The 20,107-nt window shown below is 41.6% G+C and overlaps 1 protein-coding gene, 1 long non-coding RNA gene and 1 pseudogene across 2 annotated transcripts; 2 read left to right on the top strand and 1 right to left on the bottom strand.

Annotated features, from left to right (window-relative positions):
* Positions 1 to 6,215: 6,215 nt before the first annotated feature.
* On the top strand, positions 6,216 to 8,982 carry LOC143530652 (putative late blight resistance protein homolog R1B-23). Its single transcript, XM_077026131.1, has 2 exons — positions 6,216 to 6,544; positions 7,696 to 8,982. Exons 1-2 carry the CDS (start codon positions 6,216 to 6,218, stop codon positions 8,900 to 8,902), a joined length of 1,536 nt encoding a protein of 511 aa, XP_076882246.1. The 3' UTR covers positions 8,903 to 8,982.
* A 1,745-nt stretch (positions 8,983 to 10,727) lies between these two features.
* On the top strand, positions 10,728 to 11,051 carry LOC143530649 (VQ motif-containing protein 4 pseudogene; annotated as a pseudogene).
* Positions 11,052 to 13,286: 2,235 nt separating this feature from the next.
* LOC143530643 (uncharacterized) lies at positions 13,287 to 13,604 on the bottom strand. Its single transcript, XR_013134903.1, has 2 exons — positions 13,447 to 13,604; positions 13,287 to 13,351 (listed from the first exon to the last, which is right to left on the bottom strand). It is a non-coding gene; the product is annotated as an uncharacterized LOC143530643 (long non-coding RNA).
* Positions 13,605 to 20,107: the final 6,503 nt, after the last annotated feature.

The following is a 20,107-nucleotide window of genomic DNA, read 5'->3' as shown; positions in this document are numbered from 1 at the left end:
GTTAACTTCCGATACTAACCACCATCGTCAACTGCATCAACGCCTCTTTTTTCATTAGACAAATATTTGTGTTCATGTTTGTACATTTAAAAAAATCAACATGCTCGGGTTCGTTTATGTTTGTTTGTTAAAAATCTAAAAAACCTAAACATCTCAACTGATAAAACCCAAACGTTAAAAAATATAATAACAAACTAATATATATGTATTAAATTAAAAACAAAACAACGTTAAAAAATAAGATAAATCATCATAAAATTGCAAAACGATTAGAAATAAAACTTTAAATAAACTCCCGTAAAAGGGGAGGATCAAACTAGTTATTTATAAATGAAGCTTCTCATGTATTTGACGTAATTCACAAGTAACAAGTATAGGTTCAAATAGTCTTATACCATCTTACTAAATTAAAAGTTAATCTTATCGAATATTTGATATAAAAATACTATAAAACGGGAAATACTACCTGGTTTAAAAAAAATTATTATTTATAATTAACAAACAATTTTATAATAAAAAAATAAATAACCATAAATCACAACAAGCCCAATAACTTTTAACTTTCATAAATCACACCAAACTCAAATTTGAAAAACTAGTCAGAGCCCAAACTCAATTATTAAATAGTGATATGAAGTCGAGGAGCATGATAAAAGCCAACACCAAACACATATTAGGCTGAGGGGTGTGGGGCTTCAACGGGGGCGCTAGAGCCCCTCCGCTCGCGCCCCCAGGTGCTAGCGGGGGCGCAAGCACGAAAAATCATGCAGGCGTGAGTAGAATAGCGGCAGAAGAGAGAGTAAAGTGGCATAGGGGAGTGTGCAAAGAGCCGTTGGACATATACAAAGAACCGTTGGGCTCTTATTTAATTAAAAAAAAACGTTTTTTCATCTATAAAATACCCCATTTCACTCATATCAATCACCACAACTTCAAAATAAAACCCAAAATCAACCCATCTTCCCAACTTTTTTAAAAAAAATGGCTGGAAATTGGTACCCAAACCTAGATTCAGATTATATTGACGACGATTTATGGTCGTCGCCGCACCAACCGATGTTTTATTCGGAGCCGCAAGAATCATCCGGCTTTCAACCATCCAACACACAACCGTCTCCTAACTTTGTTGTTCCGGAGACACAAGAATCACACGGTGAAGCTACGGGACCAAAAAGACGCGTCCACCGGAAAAACAACTTGCAACGGACGGGTCGGAACCGGCTTCGACTCCGAGGACGAAACGGAAAACCACTCCGTGGTCATCGGATGAGAAGGAAGCCTTGTGTCGGGCTTGGATAGTCATTTCTGAGGATCGGCATTGCGGTAATTGTTTTAACATTTTTAAAAATGATTTTTAATAAAAAGGTTAAATAAAAAAGTTAAATGGAAATCTAATTTATTTATTCATTTTGCAGTCGACTACCAAAAGAGCAAGATTTTTTGGACAAAGGTTAGGGAGACGTTCTATACGCTCGTTGGGAGTACAGAGCGGAACTCCGATATGATTTCGGGTCGGTGGTCCGAAATCAGAAAATTTGTCGGCTTGTTTACTAATCTTTTCAACAGGAACAGCGGTCGTATGAGACCAAGTGGCAGTGATGATTTGGCGGTTTACAATTTCACGGTCGAAGAGTGGAAGCAGGAGTGTTTGCGGAGGTATGGGACGGTGAAGACGTGGGACGATTTAAAGTTGTGGGAGATGTTGAAAAGGTGTTCCAAGTGGGTTGAGCTGGTGGCGCCGGACATTGATGCGGAAGTACGGCCGAAACGGACTAAAACTAGTTCGTCTGGAGCGTATAGCACTTCAATCGGGTCGGATTGCCGCGTTGGATTCAACCTAAACATTGCGGAGGAGGAAACGTCTTCACCGCCGAGGAGGCGGCCATTGGGAAGGGACGCCAAGGGGGAAGCCGTAAACATCGCCAATCTTGTTGAATCCCTCAATAAATTCAACAAAACCATGGAGGTGGTCTCTAATGACAAAAAGGAAAAAAGTCGAATGAGAGATTTGGACTTCCTTACTAGAGACTTCAGTAACCTAAATCCGGTCGATCAAATGCTAATGGAAAAGCAAAAGGAACGTATCCGAAAGAGGTTGATCGAAGAAGACCAAGCCGAAGAATAAGAATAATGTTTTTTTTAGTACTTTAATTTTTATTTTATTTTTAGATATTAATGTGTTTTTTTTATTAATGTGTGTTTTTTTTTAATAATTTATGAGTTTTTTTTAATATTACGTTGTTTGAATATATTTATAAAAAAATAAAAAAAAAATTCGCTGGAGCCTCTGCTGGAGCCCCTCCACACCAGGGCCTGGGGCTCCAACGGGGGCTCCAACACCCCCCTTATCCAGTTTCTCTCTCTGCCACACGTCATAATATTATTGGCTGGAGCCCCAACCAAAGCCCTGATAGAGCCCCAACACCCCTCAGCGTTAGTGTAATTAGATTAGGTGTCTACACCTAAGGCTGAGGGGTGTGGGGGGCGCGAGAGGGGGCGTGAGTGGGGGCGCCAGCCAATAATATTGTGACGTGTGGCAGAGAGAGAAACTTGATAAGATGGGTGTTGGTAGTGGTGATAGCGCCCCGGGCCATGGTGTGGAGGGGCGCGAGAGGGGGCGCGAGCGGTTTATTTTTTTATTTTTTTATAAATGTATTAAAAAAACGTATTATTAAAAAAACAAGAAATTATTTAAAAAAACACACATTAATTAAAAAAACACATTAATATATAAAAAAAAATTAAAGTACTAAAGAAAAACATTATTCTTATTATTCGGCTTCGTCTTCTTCGATCAACCTCTTTCGGATACGTTCCTTTTGTTTTTCCATCAGCATTTGGTCGACCGGATTTAGGTGGCTGAAGTCTCTTGCAAGGAAGTCCAAATCTCTCATTCTTTTTTTTTTCCTTTTTGTCAATAGAGACCACCTCCATGGTTTTGTTGAATTTATTGAGGGATTCAACAAGATCGTTGATGTTTACGGCTTCCCCCTCAGCCGGTTTTTTCCCCCTGGCGTCCCTTCCCAATGGCCGCCTCCTCGGCGGTGAAGACGTTTCCTCCCCCGCAACGTTTAGGTCGAATCCAACCCGGCAATCCGACCCGGCGGAAGTGCTGTACGCTCCAGACGAACTAGTTTTAGTCCGTTTCGGCCCTACTTCCGCATCAAGGTCCGGCGCCACCAGCTCAACCCACTTGGAACACCTTCTCAACCTCTCCCACACCTTTACACCGTCCCACGTCTTCACCGTCCCATACCTCCGCAGGCACTCCTGCTTCCACTCTTCGACAGTGAAATTATAGACCGCCAAATCGTCACTGCCACTTGGTCTCATACGACCGGCGTTCCTGTTGAACAGATTAGTAAACAAGCCGACAAATTTTCTGATTTCGGTCCACCGACCCGAAATCATATCGGCGTTCTGCTCTGTACTCCCAACGAGCGAATAGAACGTCTCCCTAACCTTTGTCCAAAAGACCTTGCTCTTTTGGTAGTCCGCTGCAAAATGCATAAATAAATTTGTATGTCATTTAACTTTTTTATTTAACTTTTTTATTAAAAATCATTTTTAAAAACGTTAAAACAATTACCGCAACGCCGATCCTCAGAAGTGGCTATCCAAGCCCGACACAGGGCTTCCTTCTCATCCGATGACCACGGAGTGATTTTCCGTTTCGCCCTTCCGGTCGAAGCCGAACCCGACCCGTCCGTTGCAACTTGTTTTTTCCGGTGGACGCGTCTTCTTTGTCCCGCAGCTTCACCTTCTGGTTCTGGTTCTTGTGTCTCCGGAACTACAAAGTTAGGAGACGGTTGTATGTTGGATGGTTGAAAGCCGGATGGTTGTTGCGACCCCGAATAAAACATCGGTTGGTCCGGTGCCGACCATAAATCGTCGTAACTGTAATCTGATTCTAGGTTTGGGTACCAATTTCCAGCCATGTTTTTAAAAAAAGGTTTGGAAGATGGGGTGATTTCGGGTTTTGGGTGTGGTATGTGATATTGGTATGTGATATTGGTTTGGGTTTGATATATGTTTAATACAGAGAAACAAAATCGGGTTTGATATAGGTTTGATATGGGTTTGATATGGGTTTGTTATTATATATAGGAAAAAAAAAACGTTTTTTTTTTAATAAATCACCCCCCCAACGGCTCTATTCACGCTTTCCAAGAAAACTTCACGCCATTCTCAGCCGCTAGCACCCTGGCGCCTGCCTCGTTTTCCGCTCTCGCGCCCCTCTCGCGCCCCTATCGCGCCTCGGTGGTGTGGTGCTCGCGCCCCGGGGCGCGAGCGTCTGGCCTCTTGCGCCCTTCCTAGCGCTCCACACCCCTCAGCCTAACACTAACACACGACGAAGACTGACTTTTTCTTTCAGCAATTTGTAAACGGCTGTTGAACTTGCCTTGTGTGTCCGGTGCCGGTAATCTTATGCTATCTCTGGTTGTTGAACCTGTAAACGAACACAAACAAGACATTTTGTTCGTTTAGTTAAATGAACAAACATGAACTCATTTGTGTTCGGTAATATGTTCGTTAGTTAAACATTTGTTTCATATTTTTATGATTATTAACATCATAATGAAACCTTTGATTGGGAGATGATTATAATTATGATTATTTTTTTTATCTCAAGTGCTTAACAGGAATTAATTACATTTAATTAAGATGATTTTGTCTAATATTTTGGATTAAGAATGTTGTTGTCCCCCCCCCCCCCCCTCGTGAACAACTCCAAGTCCTTAACGAATGAACACAATCAAGATTTTTCGTTTGGTTAGCGTTCATGAACGTTCGTGAACAAGGCTTCGTTTAGTTCGTTTACAGCCTTAGGCTATTGTTTTCTATACTATTGAATTAACTTACTTCATTTTCTGTTGTTAGTAATTTGGAGTGAAATGGATATTGCTACAAATCGTCTGTTAATTCGCCTTCAACGCCTTGGTGTTAAAGCAGATCGCGTATTAACTCCTTTATCTTTTAAAATCCTCTGTAAGAAAGCAATGACAGTCTGTATTGTTAACCCTCTGTGGATAATTGTGAACCTTTCAGCCCCTGAATTGATCAGATTTCTTCATGAAGAAGAAGAAGCCTATGCGACTTTAGATGCCTATTGGTTGAAGTTTTTGCCTAAAATCCTGCATGAGCTTCAGGCTGTTTTAGATAGTCTAAGTGACCGTAGAAATCTCGGCGGGGGCATTTTGGATGCGCATATTAGGGATGAACTGAATCAAGATGAACAGGTTCATGATATGTTACAGAAGGTTACACATAGATTAGCTGATTACTTTCCTGCTCTCATTGATGAAGCTCCAAGAATCAGTAATGTTTTAGAACAACTAAAGACTGTGGTTGATGTGATGTTGATACTTTGTTCTGAGTTTATGGACTCGCGTGAAGTATCTGTTGTGTTTGATGACGTGTCAAGAAGACTACTCAAGCAAGGCTTTACACAAAGGCAGCTTGATTTACTCTCGGTGGCGGGAAGATTACCGATGAAACAGAATGTTGATGAGAAAGAGACTGTTGTAGGGTTTGAGGAGGAGACAATAAAGCTTCTTGAAAGGCTTACTGGATTCTCAAAGAAGCTTGAGGTTATCCCAATAGTGGGAATGGCAGGGCTCGGGAAGACCACGTTGGCCAAAAGACTATATCACGATCCGTATATAGTATATTTCTTTGATATTCGTTCATGGTCTAGCGTTTCTCAAGAGTATGTGAAAAGGGGTGTTTTACTTGGTGTTTTAAGTTCTATAGTTGAGCTTAAAAGCAGCAGAATTTATAGCATGAGTGATGAGCAAATAGGTGAACAAATATACAGAGGACTAAAGGGTCAAAAGTATCTAATTATCTTGGATGATATATGGGACAATAATGCATGGAGGGAGTTACAAGTGTACTTTCCAGATGACAGAAATGGAAGTAGGATACTGTTAACCAGCCGGAACATAGACTTGAATTTCGAGGCAACAACTCATAGACTGCGTTTAAGGACCGCGCGTGAAAGCTGGCGTTTGTTACAAACGATGGTTTTTGAGAATGGAAGATGTCCTTGGTGATTATATGATGTTGGAAAACAGATATCTGCAAAATGTTACGGTTTGCCTCTTGCGGTTTCTATAACTGCAGGACTTTTAAGAAGCAGGTGGACGAGAGCATCTTGGAAAGAAGTTGCTGAAAGTTTAAGTAATTATATTGTGAGGGATCCTGATCAATACATGGATACTTTAGCTTTAAGTTACAACCATTTGCCTTCACATTTAAGGCCGTGTTTTCTTTATCTAGGGGTATTTCCGGGAGACTGTGATATCCCTGTGCACAAACTGATTCGGTTATGGGTTGCTCAGGGTTTCATAGATGAAACCGGGAGTAAGAGTTTGGAAGATGTGGCGGAGGATTACTTGATGGATTTACTTGGGAGAAGTTTGGTTACAGTTTCCGAAAAAGGCGATGATGGAGAAATTAAAGCGTGTCATGTTCATGATCTATTGCGAAGTTTGTGCATGTGGAAAGCAAATGAACAAGGGTTTTCTCCTATAAGTTACAGGTATTGGTGTTTTTACAACTTTGTATATGTTTATAGAGGTGAAAGAATGGGCGGGTGTGGTGTTGGGGAACAGGTTTAGATCGAAATGGTAAAACTATATAGTATGGCGTGAAAGAGGCTGGAATGTGAAACAATAATAATCAAAGTCTTGGAATGAAACAGTTTACAAATTCGTATGCATTAAAACTAGACTTTGCGTGATTTTCAAGTATTAACTAGGCCTGAAAACGGGCGGGCTCGGGTTACAGGTCAGTCTGGGTCATTTTTGAAAAAGTATCAATTTGGTTGGGATCAAAACAGGTTTGGCCAAAATAAGATCAGGTTATAATGAGTTGTTTTAGAAAAAAAAAACTACCAACCCACCCCTCATCCCAGGTTAAAACGATTCAGTAAAAAAAAACTACCCATCCCACCCCACCCTCGGGTCGAAATGAGTCGTTTTAGGGGGGGGGGGGGTACGCACCCACCCCACCCTGGGCTAAATTGAGTCGTTTATAGAAAAAAGTACCTGCCACCCTAACCCATCTACCCCACTAGACCCCCGGTTATAATGAGTTGTAAACAAAAAGTATCCACCCACCGGTAGGGGACGCGGTGGTGGAACGACAGTGGCGGCGGTGACATTGGTGGCTGCTACGTCAAGTAGGCAAAGATAAACAATGGTTATTGTTGGTGCTAACCCATTTTGACCTTTTTTAGGTTAGATGTTTATGGTGGTTATCCGTTTTGGCCCATTGACTAATTTAAGCTAACCCATTTTGACCTTTTTTAGGTTAGATGTTTATGGTGGTTATCCGTTTTGGCCCATTGACTAATTTAAGCTAACCCATTTTGACCCGTTAACTAATTTAAGGTCACCCAGTTTGACCTGTTGGCCCAAGTGAACCCATAGACAATTTACTTTTTACCTAAATTAACCTATTATTTGAACAATAGGTGATGATTGCCACCTCTAGTTTTTAACCTGTTCCTTTTGTAGTGCGAGTCCGACCCAGTTTGACGTGTTTGAGATAAAAGTATAAACACGACCCGAATTGAACCATTCATAAGTTATTAGGCTAGAAATGACACCTTTAATATTTCCATCTTGAAATGTGTCTTTACACAACATGATCCTGATTCACTAGAAAACATTTATCAACAACTGACAGGTACGGGCGTGTCTCTTCATCAATTTCTCCTGTTCTAGATGCACAGATAAGAACCAATCCTCTACCTGGCATGTCTTCTGAGCATTCTACACAACATGTTGGCACTTCTTCTGAGCATTCTACACATCATGTTGGCACGTCTTCTGAGCATTCTACACAACATGTTAACTTTGTTTTGTGTTGTCCCATAGAATTAGGTGAATGTTTTCAAGAGTGTAAACCGTTTGACCACGGCAGTTACAAGTATCTTAGGATATTAGATATGGAATCCATCTTTATATCCTCATTTCCTATGGACATACCAAATCTAGTTAACTTAAGATATCTAGCGATTAATTCTGAAGACGGGAATCCACCAACATCAATATCCAAGCTTACACACCTACAAATCTTGATCATATCATCAACCACAAATATTATTCTACCAAGAACTACATGGGATATCAAATATTTAAGGCATCTTTATATTAAGTCAGGGCAGACTCTTATTGAAGACTTGTCTTCTGGAAACTTAATAGGAATGTTAAGTAATTTGCAGACTATTTCAGGTGTTTGCCCTTCTGCTTCTTGTTTAAGTATTTTGACCAGAACTCCTAATCTTAGAAAGATCAGTTTTTGTGGACCGTTAATATCTACTTTAGGGGTCTTGGAGTTTCCAAATATACGCTCTTTGAATTGCCTTCAAACGTTAAAGTTATCAAACACAATGAAATATTATGCACCCGTGAAATCATGCAGCCTACTTATGTTTCCTGAAAGACTTACAAGACTAACCTTATCAGAGACTTGTTTGGATTGGAATGAGATTCAAACATTTGGGTTGCTACCGAATCTTGAAGTTTTAAAACTGAATGTTGACGCGTGCATTGGTGAAATATGGGAAGCGAGTGATGTTGAATTTGCAAACCTTAAGTTTTTGAAATTGCAAGATTTGGATATTGTGAAATGGGAAGCTTCAAGTAGGCAATTTCCGAGGCTGCAACGATTAGTTGTATGCCATTGTTCAAGGCTTCAAGAGATTCCATGTGATATTGGAGAAATCTTGACACTAGAACTGATTGAGGTAAGTTGGTGTGGTGAATCGACCGCGCGATCTGCAACAATGATTCAGAAAGAACAAGAGAGAAATGGAAATGATTTCCTTAAAGTTTTAACTTGTGTGCATAGAGATCTGTTAGGAAAGAGGAAAAGACCAAGTTATGATTGAAGTAGAACAACTGATTTTGTACATGTTCAACCAAATATATAGGCTGTATAGTGAACTTTCTATTTTACTTTTTATGTTATAAAATAATTAGCATGCAGCATATAGGGGTTTCTTTATATCAAATATCAAAGGCTGAAGGTGTAACTATTTATAATCTCAAAATGATCCAGTTATAATTTGTAACTTTTTGGATTCTTTTTCCCAGACATGGTTTCAGAATGAGACATGAGATATTACGACTTAACTAGAGATTTCCCCACGCGTGTTGCACGGCGAATTTTGGTCAATAAAACCTAAGCATTGCAGCGGTGAGTTAACGTGAATTCGGTTGATATCGGTTATGTTCGTTGTGGTATAAAAACTATAGCTAAAAAATAAATTCATCAAACTAATATCTAAAAAAAAAAAATATTTAAAACGACATTTACTTGGTCATACGGGCGATATTAAAACCCAAACACTGTTGGTAAAACCCGAGCATTATGGTGGCGAGTTGACAAGAATTCAGTCAGCATCAGTTACGTTCAATGTTGGTAAAACCTAAACATTGCGGCAGTGAGTCGACACGACTTTGGTCACTATTGGTTACGTTCTTAAAACAAAATTTGAAAAAACAAAAAAAATACAAAATTTGAAAAAAAAACTATAAAAACGACCTTGTTTCACCGACCTTTTTTTTAATCTACAGTAATAATTTGTAACCATTCATGCTTTGACCGAAACACCGCCTTGGCTAGAGGTGTTCAAATGGGGTTTCTCTAATATCTGATTCCAGGTATGGAACATGGTTGAGTATGATTGGGTATTAGAAAATTGTGTATAGAAACCGGGTAGATTCTGGTACAAATATCGAGCATAATTGGATATTGAGAACAGGTATGGGTCGGGGTATGGATATTCGGTTGTGAGTGTGTTATTATTTTACACGAAAATTAATTCTTTTAAAAACTAAATTTGTTTTGTATTGTAAAAATAGTTCAAATATATTACAATAATCACAAATTCACTCAAGTACAATTTTTTTACTCATTTGGAAACTTAAATATAAAAGTTATAAAATAAACATAAAAAATACTTAAAATCATGTTTCTATTAATATGGTATCAAGTATAGAGTATAAGTGGTTCCGGTATAATCGGGTACGGTTACGGTTCTAGGTGTTGTGATCAAAATGCATACCTTATATGTACTCTACAGATAGGGTTGGTTCTAGTTTGTATAGAACACTATGTGTGAAAAAATGGTTCTATTTTTTTTTTCACCGGGTTCTGTTTCTTTCTGTACACCTCTAGACTTGGCTATTTATAATTTTAGACTGCCCCATTCCATCCATTATCTCTCACTATAACAGTATAACTACAAAATTTTGAAAATTTAACAAAAACATAACTATATATCATCTGTTATTTTTATCCAAAAATTTAACAAAAACCCACACGCCCCCTCAAATTCAAAAGGCTACTATTCACCTTTATGTCATCTTTTTCTCTCTCTCACACGCACATACACATATCTATGTATTAAAAAAAGATAAAATGGAAAAACAGGTCCTTTATGTTTTCATGGTTTTTCAATAGTCGTCATTTGGAAAACTTAATGACTGAAATCATATTCCGTGTTTCCAAAATGTTGCACGTTACGTCCTTTTCCATTAACCCAGTTAGATTTTTTCGTTAACTCCGATCACATGACCTGCACGTGAGGGTAAATACGTAATGAAAAGGAACGACGCAGAAACAGATCCTCCAACTCGACCAGAAGCCCAATCCCACCAATAAAAAACCCCACCAAGAAACCATCCAAGTTATACGAACGCAGAAACAACATGAAGAATTTCAAGATCAACCCATTAGTACCCGGGTTTGCATCCGGGTTGTCGGACTCTCCCAAGCGACCCGGAACGCTGGACATTCTCGCACTGGGGATTCTCAACTTTCCGGCGCTGGTAATAAGTCCGGTGACACCTCTCGTACCGGACCTTTTTATTACCCTGTCACCTGGTGGTTTAGATGTCGCAGCTGAAGATAAGGCGGTTGCGCAAAAGTGGCATTATTTGCACCAGTCGCCCGCGGGTACTCCCAATAGGGATTCGGAGCCCCGGCTCTTGCCGTTGTTCTTGGTGACGTCACCTAGGGTTTCAAGTTCTTGAATCGGTAGTAATAGCTGGTAATAATAGTGAGTATTTGTTTGATTTTTAATGTAACGGTTTTATAATATTATTACAGTATTATTTAGTTGAATTTTGTATATGAATTTGGTCAAATGGATTAAGGGGTAAGATGAGATAGAACAAAGGTGGAAATACGTAATTTCTAATTGAAGGAGGGAAACGACGGGGGAGGGTTATAAAAGGGGGGAAATGAGCTGGATGATGAAATTATGTGAGTTAACAAAAAAATCTAACTGGGTTAGTGGAAAAGGATGTAACGTGCAACATTTTGGAAACACAGAATATGATTTCAGTCATTAAGTTTTCCAAATGACGACTATTGAAAAACCATGAAAACATAAATGACATGTTTTGCCATTTTGTCTTAAGAAAGAGTAATAAATAATAAAAAAGGAAAGGGGAAAAATAATATAAAAACGTATATAGAGATTGGTGTGGTGTATGGGATGTGGGTTTTTTAAAAATTAGAGATAAATTTTGAAAAACACGATTTTAGTTATATTATTGGACAATCATAGCTTCAAGACCATAATTATCCGGTTCAAAAATAAAGAATTACAAAAATTACCTGAGTATAAAACAATAAATAGAAGTGTTGTTTAATAAGGAATCAACACATTGATGGATTCCCTCATTCCTTCTCCCGGACCGGACGTCGCATAACTTTGGATGCTATATACTAGATGTTAAAAACAGAAAAAATATTACTGAGTGAATTTGGTTTATTCAGTTGAAAACAAAAAACAAACAAATTCTTATTTGGTTTTTGGTGCGGGTTGAACCTTATTGAATTCAATTCAGTTTTCGTACGGACCCAACACTTTCAAATCTTCCCGTTGTAACCTATGGTGACTTTGACAACAACACTTTCAAATCCTTGGCATTAAGCCTGTATGTATGCTTAAACTAGTTCATCTTAAATACTTGAAGAAAACGAGAAATGAAAAGTGAAACATATTGGATTTAACAAATATGAGTAACTAGATGGTTTACCCGCGCTTCGCGGCAGGATCGTGCAATTTCAAAACTGATGTTACAAATATAAAATTTCACTAAAATAACAGCAACAATCTTAAAGTAGAAATAATCAAATAGTAGTTACAAATGTAGTAGATGATACTTTTGGTATATAAGTTTGCAGAGAACTTCTACCCATTAGATAAACTATATCTTTTACCTCTTACTGGGAAGCTAGGCCAATATTTTATCTCTAGCGAAAGAAACACGGCTATGGTTTATTTAAAGGCCCAAACGCAGATCAAACTTTGTAAAAGTACATGTGGCTACGAAGCAACATACACAGAAAACAACGCAAGGTGCCTACGATGTGTGTCTGACGACCACATATCATTTCATGTCCACTTCCGTTTAGACAAAAAAAAATGCATTCTTCATCTCGATGAAACCAAAAAATGGTATCATTCAACTACAAAGCACGTGTAAAGAATCAAAATAAGCAAATCAAAGATTATACATGTTTAAGAAAAAAACCCAAAGTCAAAACTCTAAACAAAGGGGCATATGAATAAAGCCCCTAGATCATTTGACTTTAAAATGTCTACTGCACATATATAAATATCCTATAACAAAAAAATTGCGATTAAAAACTAAAAGTATATCAAAAATTAAAAATTAAAGTATTTCCAAAATTGTCTTTGCACTCAAATGGTGTAATTTAAAATAGTTAACACTATATAAAAATTTGTTACCTAAAGTGTTGATTGCCAATCATAAGTTGCTGACTTTGAGTTTAATAAAAAACATACAAAGTATCAACTTTCTCTACATAATGCATCAATTCATTGGTGTTACCATCAGCTACATGCTTCCCAAATTGGTATTCAGGGAAAGCCTACAAAAAAAAAAAGAATATATAATATATAACTACCAACATTTTTTTTTGTTATTAATATACCAACCTTTATTACAAGAATAGTTCCCACCAAGCCATCATGTCTTTTGTGAGCCTCAGTTAAAAAAACCAAGTGTTTATAAAATTGAATTTTTATGTCGACATTTGCATTTTATAACAAATAAAAGATGAACAATAAAGTAATAGTTACCGAGATAAATATTGTTACTCAATTCACGACAACCAAAAGCAGTGTGCTACAAAAAAACATGCAGTTACAGATTAGCATAACATCACCTCTACAATCTACACAATAATGTGACATACCCGTTTTGAGTTTAACCTTACTTAAAACTTTTGTAAAAAGACCTGATTTTACCCAAGCCGCTATGACTTGTTAGTTGACCCGTTGTTCACCATCTGATAACTTCATGCAGGCGAATACAAAACCATCAACCACGAAATCAATAAAGAAAACTAAAATTCTACAACAACCAAATCAATAAATTGATTAAAAATTACCTGTAGAAGAGAAGTAACATTGGTAACTGAGAATCATTCAAATCATCAGTGCGGGTAACATGTACAAATATAAGAACCTTTAGAAACAAAGCCCTACATATAAAGAAACAGAAAAAAATGACAAAACAACAGGAAAATTAAAAGGTTTTAGAGACTAACTACCTGAAACAGTCTATAGTCGATCTATTTCAATTGTTGGAGCATGGCGTCTAAACCCCCAAATTATCAACAAAAAACATCAAGTAACATCTAGAAATTATGATTGAGAAATATAAAACGAAAAGGCTCAGATCCATCTGTTAGACCACAATGGCTGCAACAGCGTTTTCAAGTGGAGAACCACACACTTTTCATCCGCCGATTCTGCCACGCCATGTAACGATCCTGAACCTTGTCTACCTTCAAATAACGTAACCATGGTTGAAGAGGTAGGTCCCAGCAGAGCCCAGTTGGACCCGCAAGACTCACCTTGAAGAGGGACGTCTGCGCAAGGACCAACTGGTTCCGTAGGACCAACCATGCTCAGAGATGAAGACCTTACGCGCAGTACGCCAGCTGTTCCCGCAGGAAAAGCCTCCCAATGGTGAAGTACCCCGCCTGTTCCCGCAGCTGCGGGTACAAGCCATCAGGGAAGGCTATCCGCACTAACAGCAAGGCTACACGCATAAGGCACTAACTCAATAATTCAGTAATGTCACCTGAAGGAATGAGCAAGGCGGGAACACTCCCGCCCAAATGAGCCAGTCCGTACGCTTCTGGAAGGTCTTTTGTACTATACCTACCAAGGTATGGACAAAATAGACAAGATCTGACCAGAGCGGCCCATGAACCAATCACAGGGTGACAGCTCACCGACAACAGTACGAGGAGCACGCTCTAGTACAAAATGTCACTATCAGCCGCTGCCTACTCACCAACCCTTGCGTGGCACGTACATAGCCTGCAGTTGGTGGAAAAGGAACAGTACACAGCCGGCCATGTCACTATCAGCCGCTGCCTACCCACCAACTACCAGCATGGCACGTGCGTAGCCCACAGTTGGTGGAAAAGGAATATTATACAGCTGGCTGTACCTGCTTGGAAACCTACCTTCGGCTATAAATACTCCAACACCTTGGAACGGTATCATTATCTTGTATCTTATCTTCTCTAGCAATCTCTCTTTATATACACTTATATTCAGAGCAATCTAGTCTGATTCTCACGCCGGAGGGTGGTCACAAGGAGGAACCCCCCCTTCTCAGTGACGAGCTCACGGTGTCTGTTTTGCAGGTCATCAGAATAACCATCTCTGCCGGACCTAACCCTCGTGGGAAACATCTATTTAACCCCCAGATTATCCGTAATCTGCCCGGGGTCAATTAGTGTTTCTTCATTGGCGCCATCCGTGCATAAAAGCTAGAACTAATTCTCAGTTTTTTCAAAAACCTCTGAAAGGATGGTTAACGTTACTCCGGTCCCAAGGCCAGTGAGTGACCAAGAAACCCCGGTAACCACAACCCCAGCTACTGGGGGGAACACCGTCGGTTACACAAATTTTACGAACACTACCCCGGTTACCCAAGCCGGGGCAAGTGCAGTAAACAATCTTTCACTGGGACTCACCGATGCCCAGTTGGAGAAACAGACGAGGCTCCCCCGCCAAACACTCGATCAAGTTAAGGCGTGGGCCGAAGCACGTCAGAAGGAATTTCAAGCTGAGTTGGATGAACGCTTGCGTTCACTCCAACAGGCTGACGAATTCGGAAGCACTCGACAACAGCTCAACATGAGCAGTGAGTGCGAGTACTCGGACGATGATCGGGAGGAATCCGACACCGACGCAAACCCTCGCCATAGGGCGAAAGGGAAGCGTAAGGAAACGGACTTCCAACCAAGAAGGAATTTCGGAGAAACCTTCAAACCAAGGACCGCGGGGGGAAACCCACGTGACTTCTCCAAAACCTTTAGACCAACTGTTGCAAATGCGGGAACGTCCAAGTTTGCAAGGGACATTGCGGAAGCAATCGCCCCGAAAAGTGCCAAACAAATGTCCAACATAGGCACTTATGATGGTATGTCCGACCCAGACGATCACTTAAACAGATTCATAGCGGGGGCAACCGTCAGCAACTAGACGGAACCCACGTGGTGTTATATGTTCCAGATGACGCTGGTTGGAGCGGCCAGGGCGTGGTTTGATCGTTTACCGGTCCACCACATCTATGATTGGGCGGATTTTCAACACAAGTTCAGCCAACACTTCAGTCAACAGAGGAAATATACTGAAGAACAGTGGACGATCCTCAACAGCGTCAGAGAGGAGGATGAATCTTTACTAGACTTCATCACACGCTTCAACTCCAAAAAGCTGAGTCTGGGCACCATAAGCGAAGATCTTGTTCGCGCCGCTTTCATCCAGGGCGCCGAATACCCAGAGCTTATCCGCACGTTGACGGGTAAGGACGGCATGCCATCCACATGGGATGCCATCATGACGGCGGCCAAGCGCTTTGCCGAAACGGAGAAGCAACTGGGTAAGGATCTTCCCCAGAATACACACCTCTACACGCAGAGGACTAGAGAAAACAACGTTCGGACCGCTCGACAAAACAAAAAGAGGAAGCTAGGTATTTGGCAGTCAAGGGTAAACTTTGACACCTCATCCAGCTCTCGCCCTCTAGTGGGCGGAAGGGATAACATGCACCCATCAAGCCGAAAACACCGATGGACGCCACTCACCAAAAGCGTCACGGAGATATTTGCCACCGAAAAACTCCCATGGCCAAAAGCTCCAATGATCCGGCAGCGACCTAATGCGGATCAGAGCAAATCCTGTGACTTCCACGGGACAAAGGGTCACAGCACTGAGGAGTGTACATCCTTGAAGGATATTGTTGAAACATTCGTCAAGGATGGAAGACTTACACACCTTGTGGCATCAATCAAGAATGGAGGGAGGAATGATAAACGATACAAAGGCAACGGACGAAAGCCCGTTGACATCAGCATCCACATGGTTCATAGTAACATCAGAGGAAGAAAAAGACGAATAACAGAACCATGCGCGTGGAAGGAAGCTGAGGTGCGCTTCCCACGAGTGCCAGGAGGACCCAGCAAAGAAGGCCCTATCGTCATCAAAAGCCAGCTGGGGCACTACATTACTTCCCGCACTTTTGCTGACAACGGCGCCTCGTCAACGGTGATGTATAGGCAGTTCTTCGACAAGCTAGACGACGAAGACAAGGAACGCCTGGAAACGGTCTGCGCCTCGATGTAAGGGTTCGACGGCAGCACAAACACCCCCTTGGTATCCTATCTTTCCCCGTCATTCTCACGGACGGGAAACACTCCCGCATAGAAGATATGGACTTTGTCGTGATGAGGAAGCCACACCACACGTACGACATTCTCTTCGGGAGAGACGGGATGGCAAGATTCAATGTTGTGGTATCCTCAGTCCACGGCATGATGGGATGGCCAACAGCTGAAGGTGTAGCGATGATCATCGGCATTCCCCAGGTATGCATCGCATCTGTCTCATCTAAACCCAAACCAAAGATGGCTAAACCAACCATCACCGAACCGGAAGAATGGGCCTTCAATGGCAAATACCCTAACCAGGCCGTTACCATTGGCCCAACAGTCATTGATCCTACGCACACCTTACTCAAACGCTTACTACTGAAAAACGCTGACATCTTCGCATGGACACCAGCTGACATGACTGGGACCTCGAAGTAAGGCAGAGCATAAGCTCAAGTGTGACCCGGCTTTTACGCAGTCATACAAAAGCGCAGAGTAATGGGGGCGGAACAAGCTAACGCGTGTAGAACCCAAGGCAAGGAACTCCTTGACGCGGGCATCGTACGCGTTAGCAGATATCAAACATGGGTTGCAAATCCCGTTATGGTACCGAAGAATAACAAACAATGGCGCATGTGCATAGACTTCAAAGACTTAAACAAAGCATGCCCCAAAGATTGTTATCCGTTACCCGAAATTGATCTTAAGGTAGATTCGTTAGTACCGTTTCGCCTTAAATGCTTCCTGGATGCGTATAAGGGGTACCATCAAATCCACATGGCCGTTGATGATCAGGACAAAACCGCTTTTCGGACGCCCGATGACACATTTTGTTATCAAATGATGCCATTCGGACTTAAGAATGCCGGGTCCACGTACCAACGCCTGATGGACAAAGAGTTTCATGCCCAAATTGGGAGAAACTTGGAAGTCTACATGGATGACTTGGTCATCAAAAGCCCTGACGCGGAAGCGATGTTGAAGGACATCGAAGAAACTTTCAACACGCTCAGGAAGATAAACATGAAGCTCAATCCGAGCAAGTGTTCCTTTGGGATGGAAGAAGGGAAGTTCTTAGGAGTCATCGTTACTAAAGATGGCTTTAGAGCGAACCCTGAAAAGGTCGAAGCCATTATAAAAATGGAATCACCGACTACCATCAAGCAAGCTCAGACACTGAATGGACGACTAGTCGCACTTAACCGCTTTTTGGCAAACCATGCGGATAAGTCATTTCCATTCGTGTCAACATTGAGAAACTGCTTAAAGAAAACGCACTTCCGCTGGACACCAGAAGCGGAAGCAGCTTTTCAGGAGATTCGGTCACGCTTGATCGAACTCCCAACACTCACAGCACCAGAAGCGGGGGAGGAATTAATCCTATACCTTTCCGCCACGGATAGAGCAACCGAAGCAGTCCTGCTAGTAGAACGAAAAGGCATCCAGATGCCAATCTACTATGTTAGCCGTGTCCTAACAGACGTAGAAACCCGGTACTCTACCCTGGAAAAATTAGTCTTAGCACTTGTACAAGCTTCACGCAGGCTAAGACGATATTTCCAAGGTCACCCAATCACCGTTCTCACCAACTTCAAACTTGCAAACGTTCTAGGCAAACCCGAATTGTCGGGACGCATAGCCAAATGGGCAATAGAATTGGGAGAATACGCGATAAAGTACAAGCCAAGACCAGCCATAAAAGGCCAGGTCTTGGCCGACTTTATTGCAGAAGTCCCCGCTTCGTGGGAGAAAGAGTGCCAGGAGGAGGCTCAACCCTTCCCAGCACAGGACATCCAGGAGATCTGGCAACTCTACACTGATGGAGCAGCCAGCAACTAGGGTTCAGGCGCAGGGTTGAAACTTACCAACCCAGCAGGTCAAGAATATACTTACGCTATTCGACTGGATTTTCCAAGTACGAATAACGAAGCGAAGTATGAAGCATTCTTGGCCGGGCTGAGAATTGCGCGTAAAATGGGAGTGAAAAACTTGGAAGCCCACGTGGATTCCATGTTAGTAGCCAACCAAATAAACGGGACGTACACGGCCGTGAACGACACAATGGCCCTGTACCTCGCACAAGCAAAGACCCTTATGCGCGATTTTAACGATTGTAAAGTCATACACGTCAAGCGTAGCGAAAACAAATCTGCGGATGCGTTAAGCAAGCTTGCATCGTTAGCCTTCACCCACTTGGGAAATGATATCCGCATTGAACTCCTTGGAGCACCATCAGTCCCGCACAAGGAAATCTGTGTCATCCAAACCGGCACAGAAACATGGATGACACCAATAATAAATTACCTTGCGGCGGGTATACTACCAGAGTCAAAAACACAGGCAAGAAAAATACGTTGTAAAGCACTGAACTATCAACTCATCGATGACGTCCTTTATAGACGTAACTTTCTTGACCCACTCCTAAGATGCGTGGACAACCAAGATGCTGACTACCTCCTAAGGGAAGTACACGAGGGCATCTGTGGAGTACACGCAGGTCCACGCGCTGTTGTAGCTAAGCTTAACAATGCGGGAACTTTTGGCCGGGGATGCATACGGATGCGCTGGCATACATCAGAAAATGTAGGTCTTGCCAGCTCTACGCACCCAACACGCATCGCCCGAAGAATGAACTTGTTCCAGTCACCTCTTCATGGCCATTCCAGAAGTGGGCCATCGATGTGACAGGCCCATTTCCCACAGCAGCAGGAAACGTTCAATTCCTAGTGGTAGCCATCGACTACTTCACCCAGTGGATAGAAGCAAAACCCTTAGCCCAAACAACCGCAAAACATATCAAAAAATTTATTTGGGAATTTATTATTTGTCGTTTTGGACTTCCACAGACTTTGGTGAGCGACATAGCACCAACTTTGCTAACAAGAAGCTACAAGAGTGGCTGGAAGAACTTCAAATCACCCACACCTGTACCTCAGTGGCGCATCCGCAGGGTAATGGTGAGGTGGAAAGAGCAAATAAAAGCATCGTCGACGGCATAAAGAAAAGACTCTTGGAACACAGATCCGGCTGGGTGGACGAAGTCCCACACGTCCTTTGGGCAAATAGAACGCTGAAAAAGGCCAGTACGGGAGAAACCCCGTTCAGCCTCACTTATGGCACTGAAGTCATGGTCCCGGTCGAAATTGGTTTACCCTCACCAAGGGTCTTGATTCAGCCAGAAGACAATGATACGGAAAGAAGGTTAGACCTTATGCTAACCGAAGAACGAAGAGACTTAGCCGCAGCGCGTGAAGAGAACTACAAGCGACAAATGCAAATGTACTACAACACGCGGGTAAAACTCTGCAACTTCAATGTAGGAGACTACATATTGGGTAACAACGAGGCTTCAAACCAAGAGCGCCCAGGAAAGCTG

The sequence above is a fragment of the Bidens hawaiensis genome, unplaced genomic scaffold (assembly GCF_021521415.1).
Source record: "Bidens hawaiensis isolate Kalapana, Puna unplaced genomic scaffold, B.hawaiensis_p1.1 tig00008968_1, whole genome shotgun sequence".
NCBI lineage: Eukaryota > Viridiplantae > Streptophyta > Magnoliopsida > Asterales > Asteraceae > Bidens > Bidens hawaiensis.
This window is presented reverse-complemented; position numbering and strand designations above follow the sequence as displayed.

Coding starts and splice junctions, on each gene's coding strand:
- LOC143530652 (XM_077026131.1), top strand. CDS start 6,216: ATGGATACTTTAGCTTTAAGTTACAACCATTTGCCTTCACATTTAAGG. Junction 6,545..7,695: donor TTTTCTCCTATAAGTTACAG/GTATTGGTGTTT, acceptor AACAACTGACAG/GTACGGGCGTGTCTCTTCAT.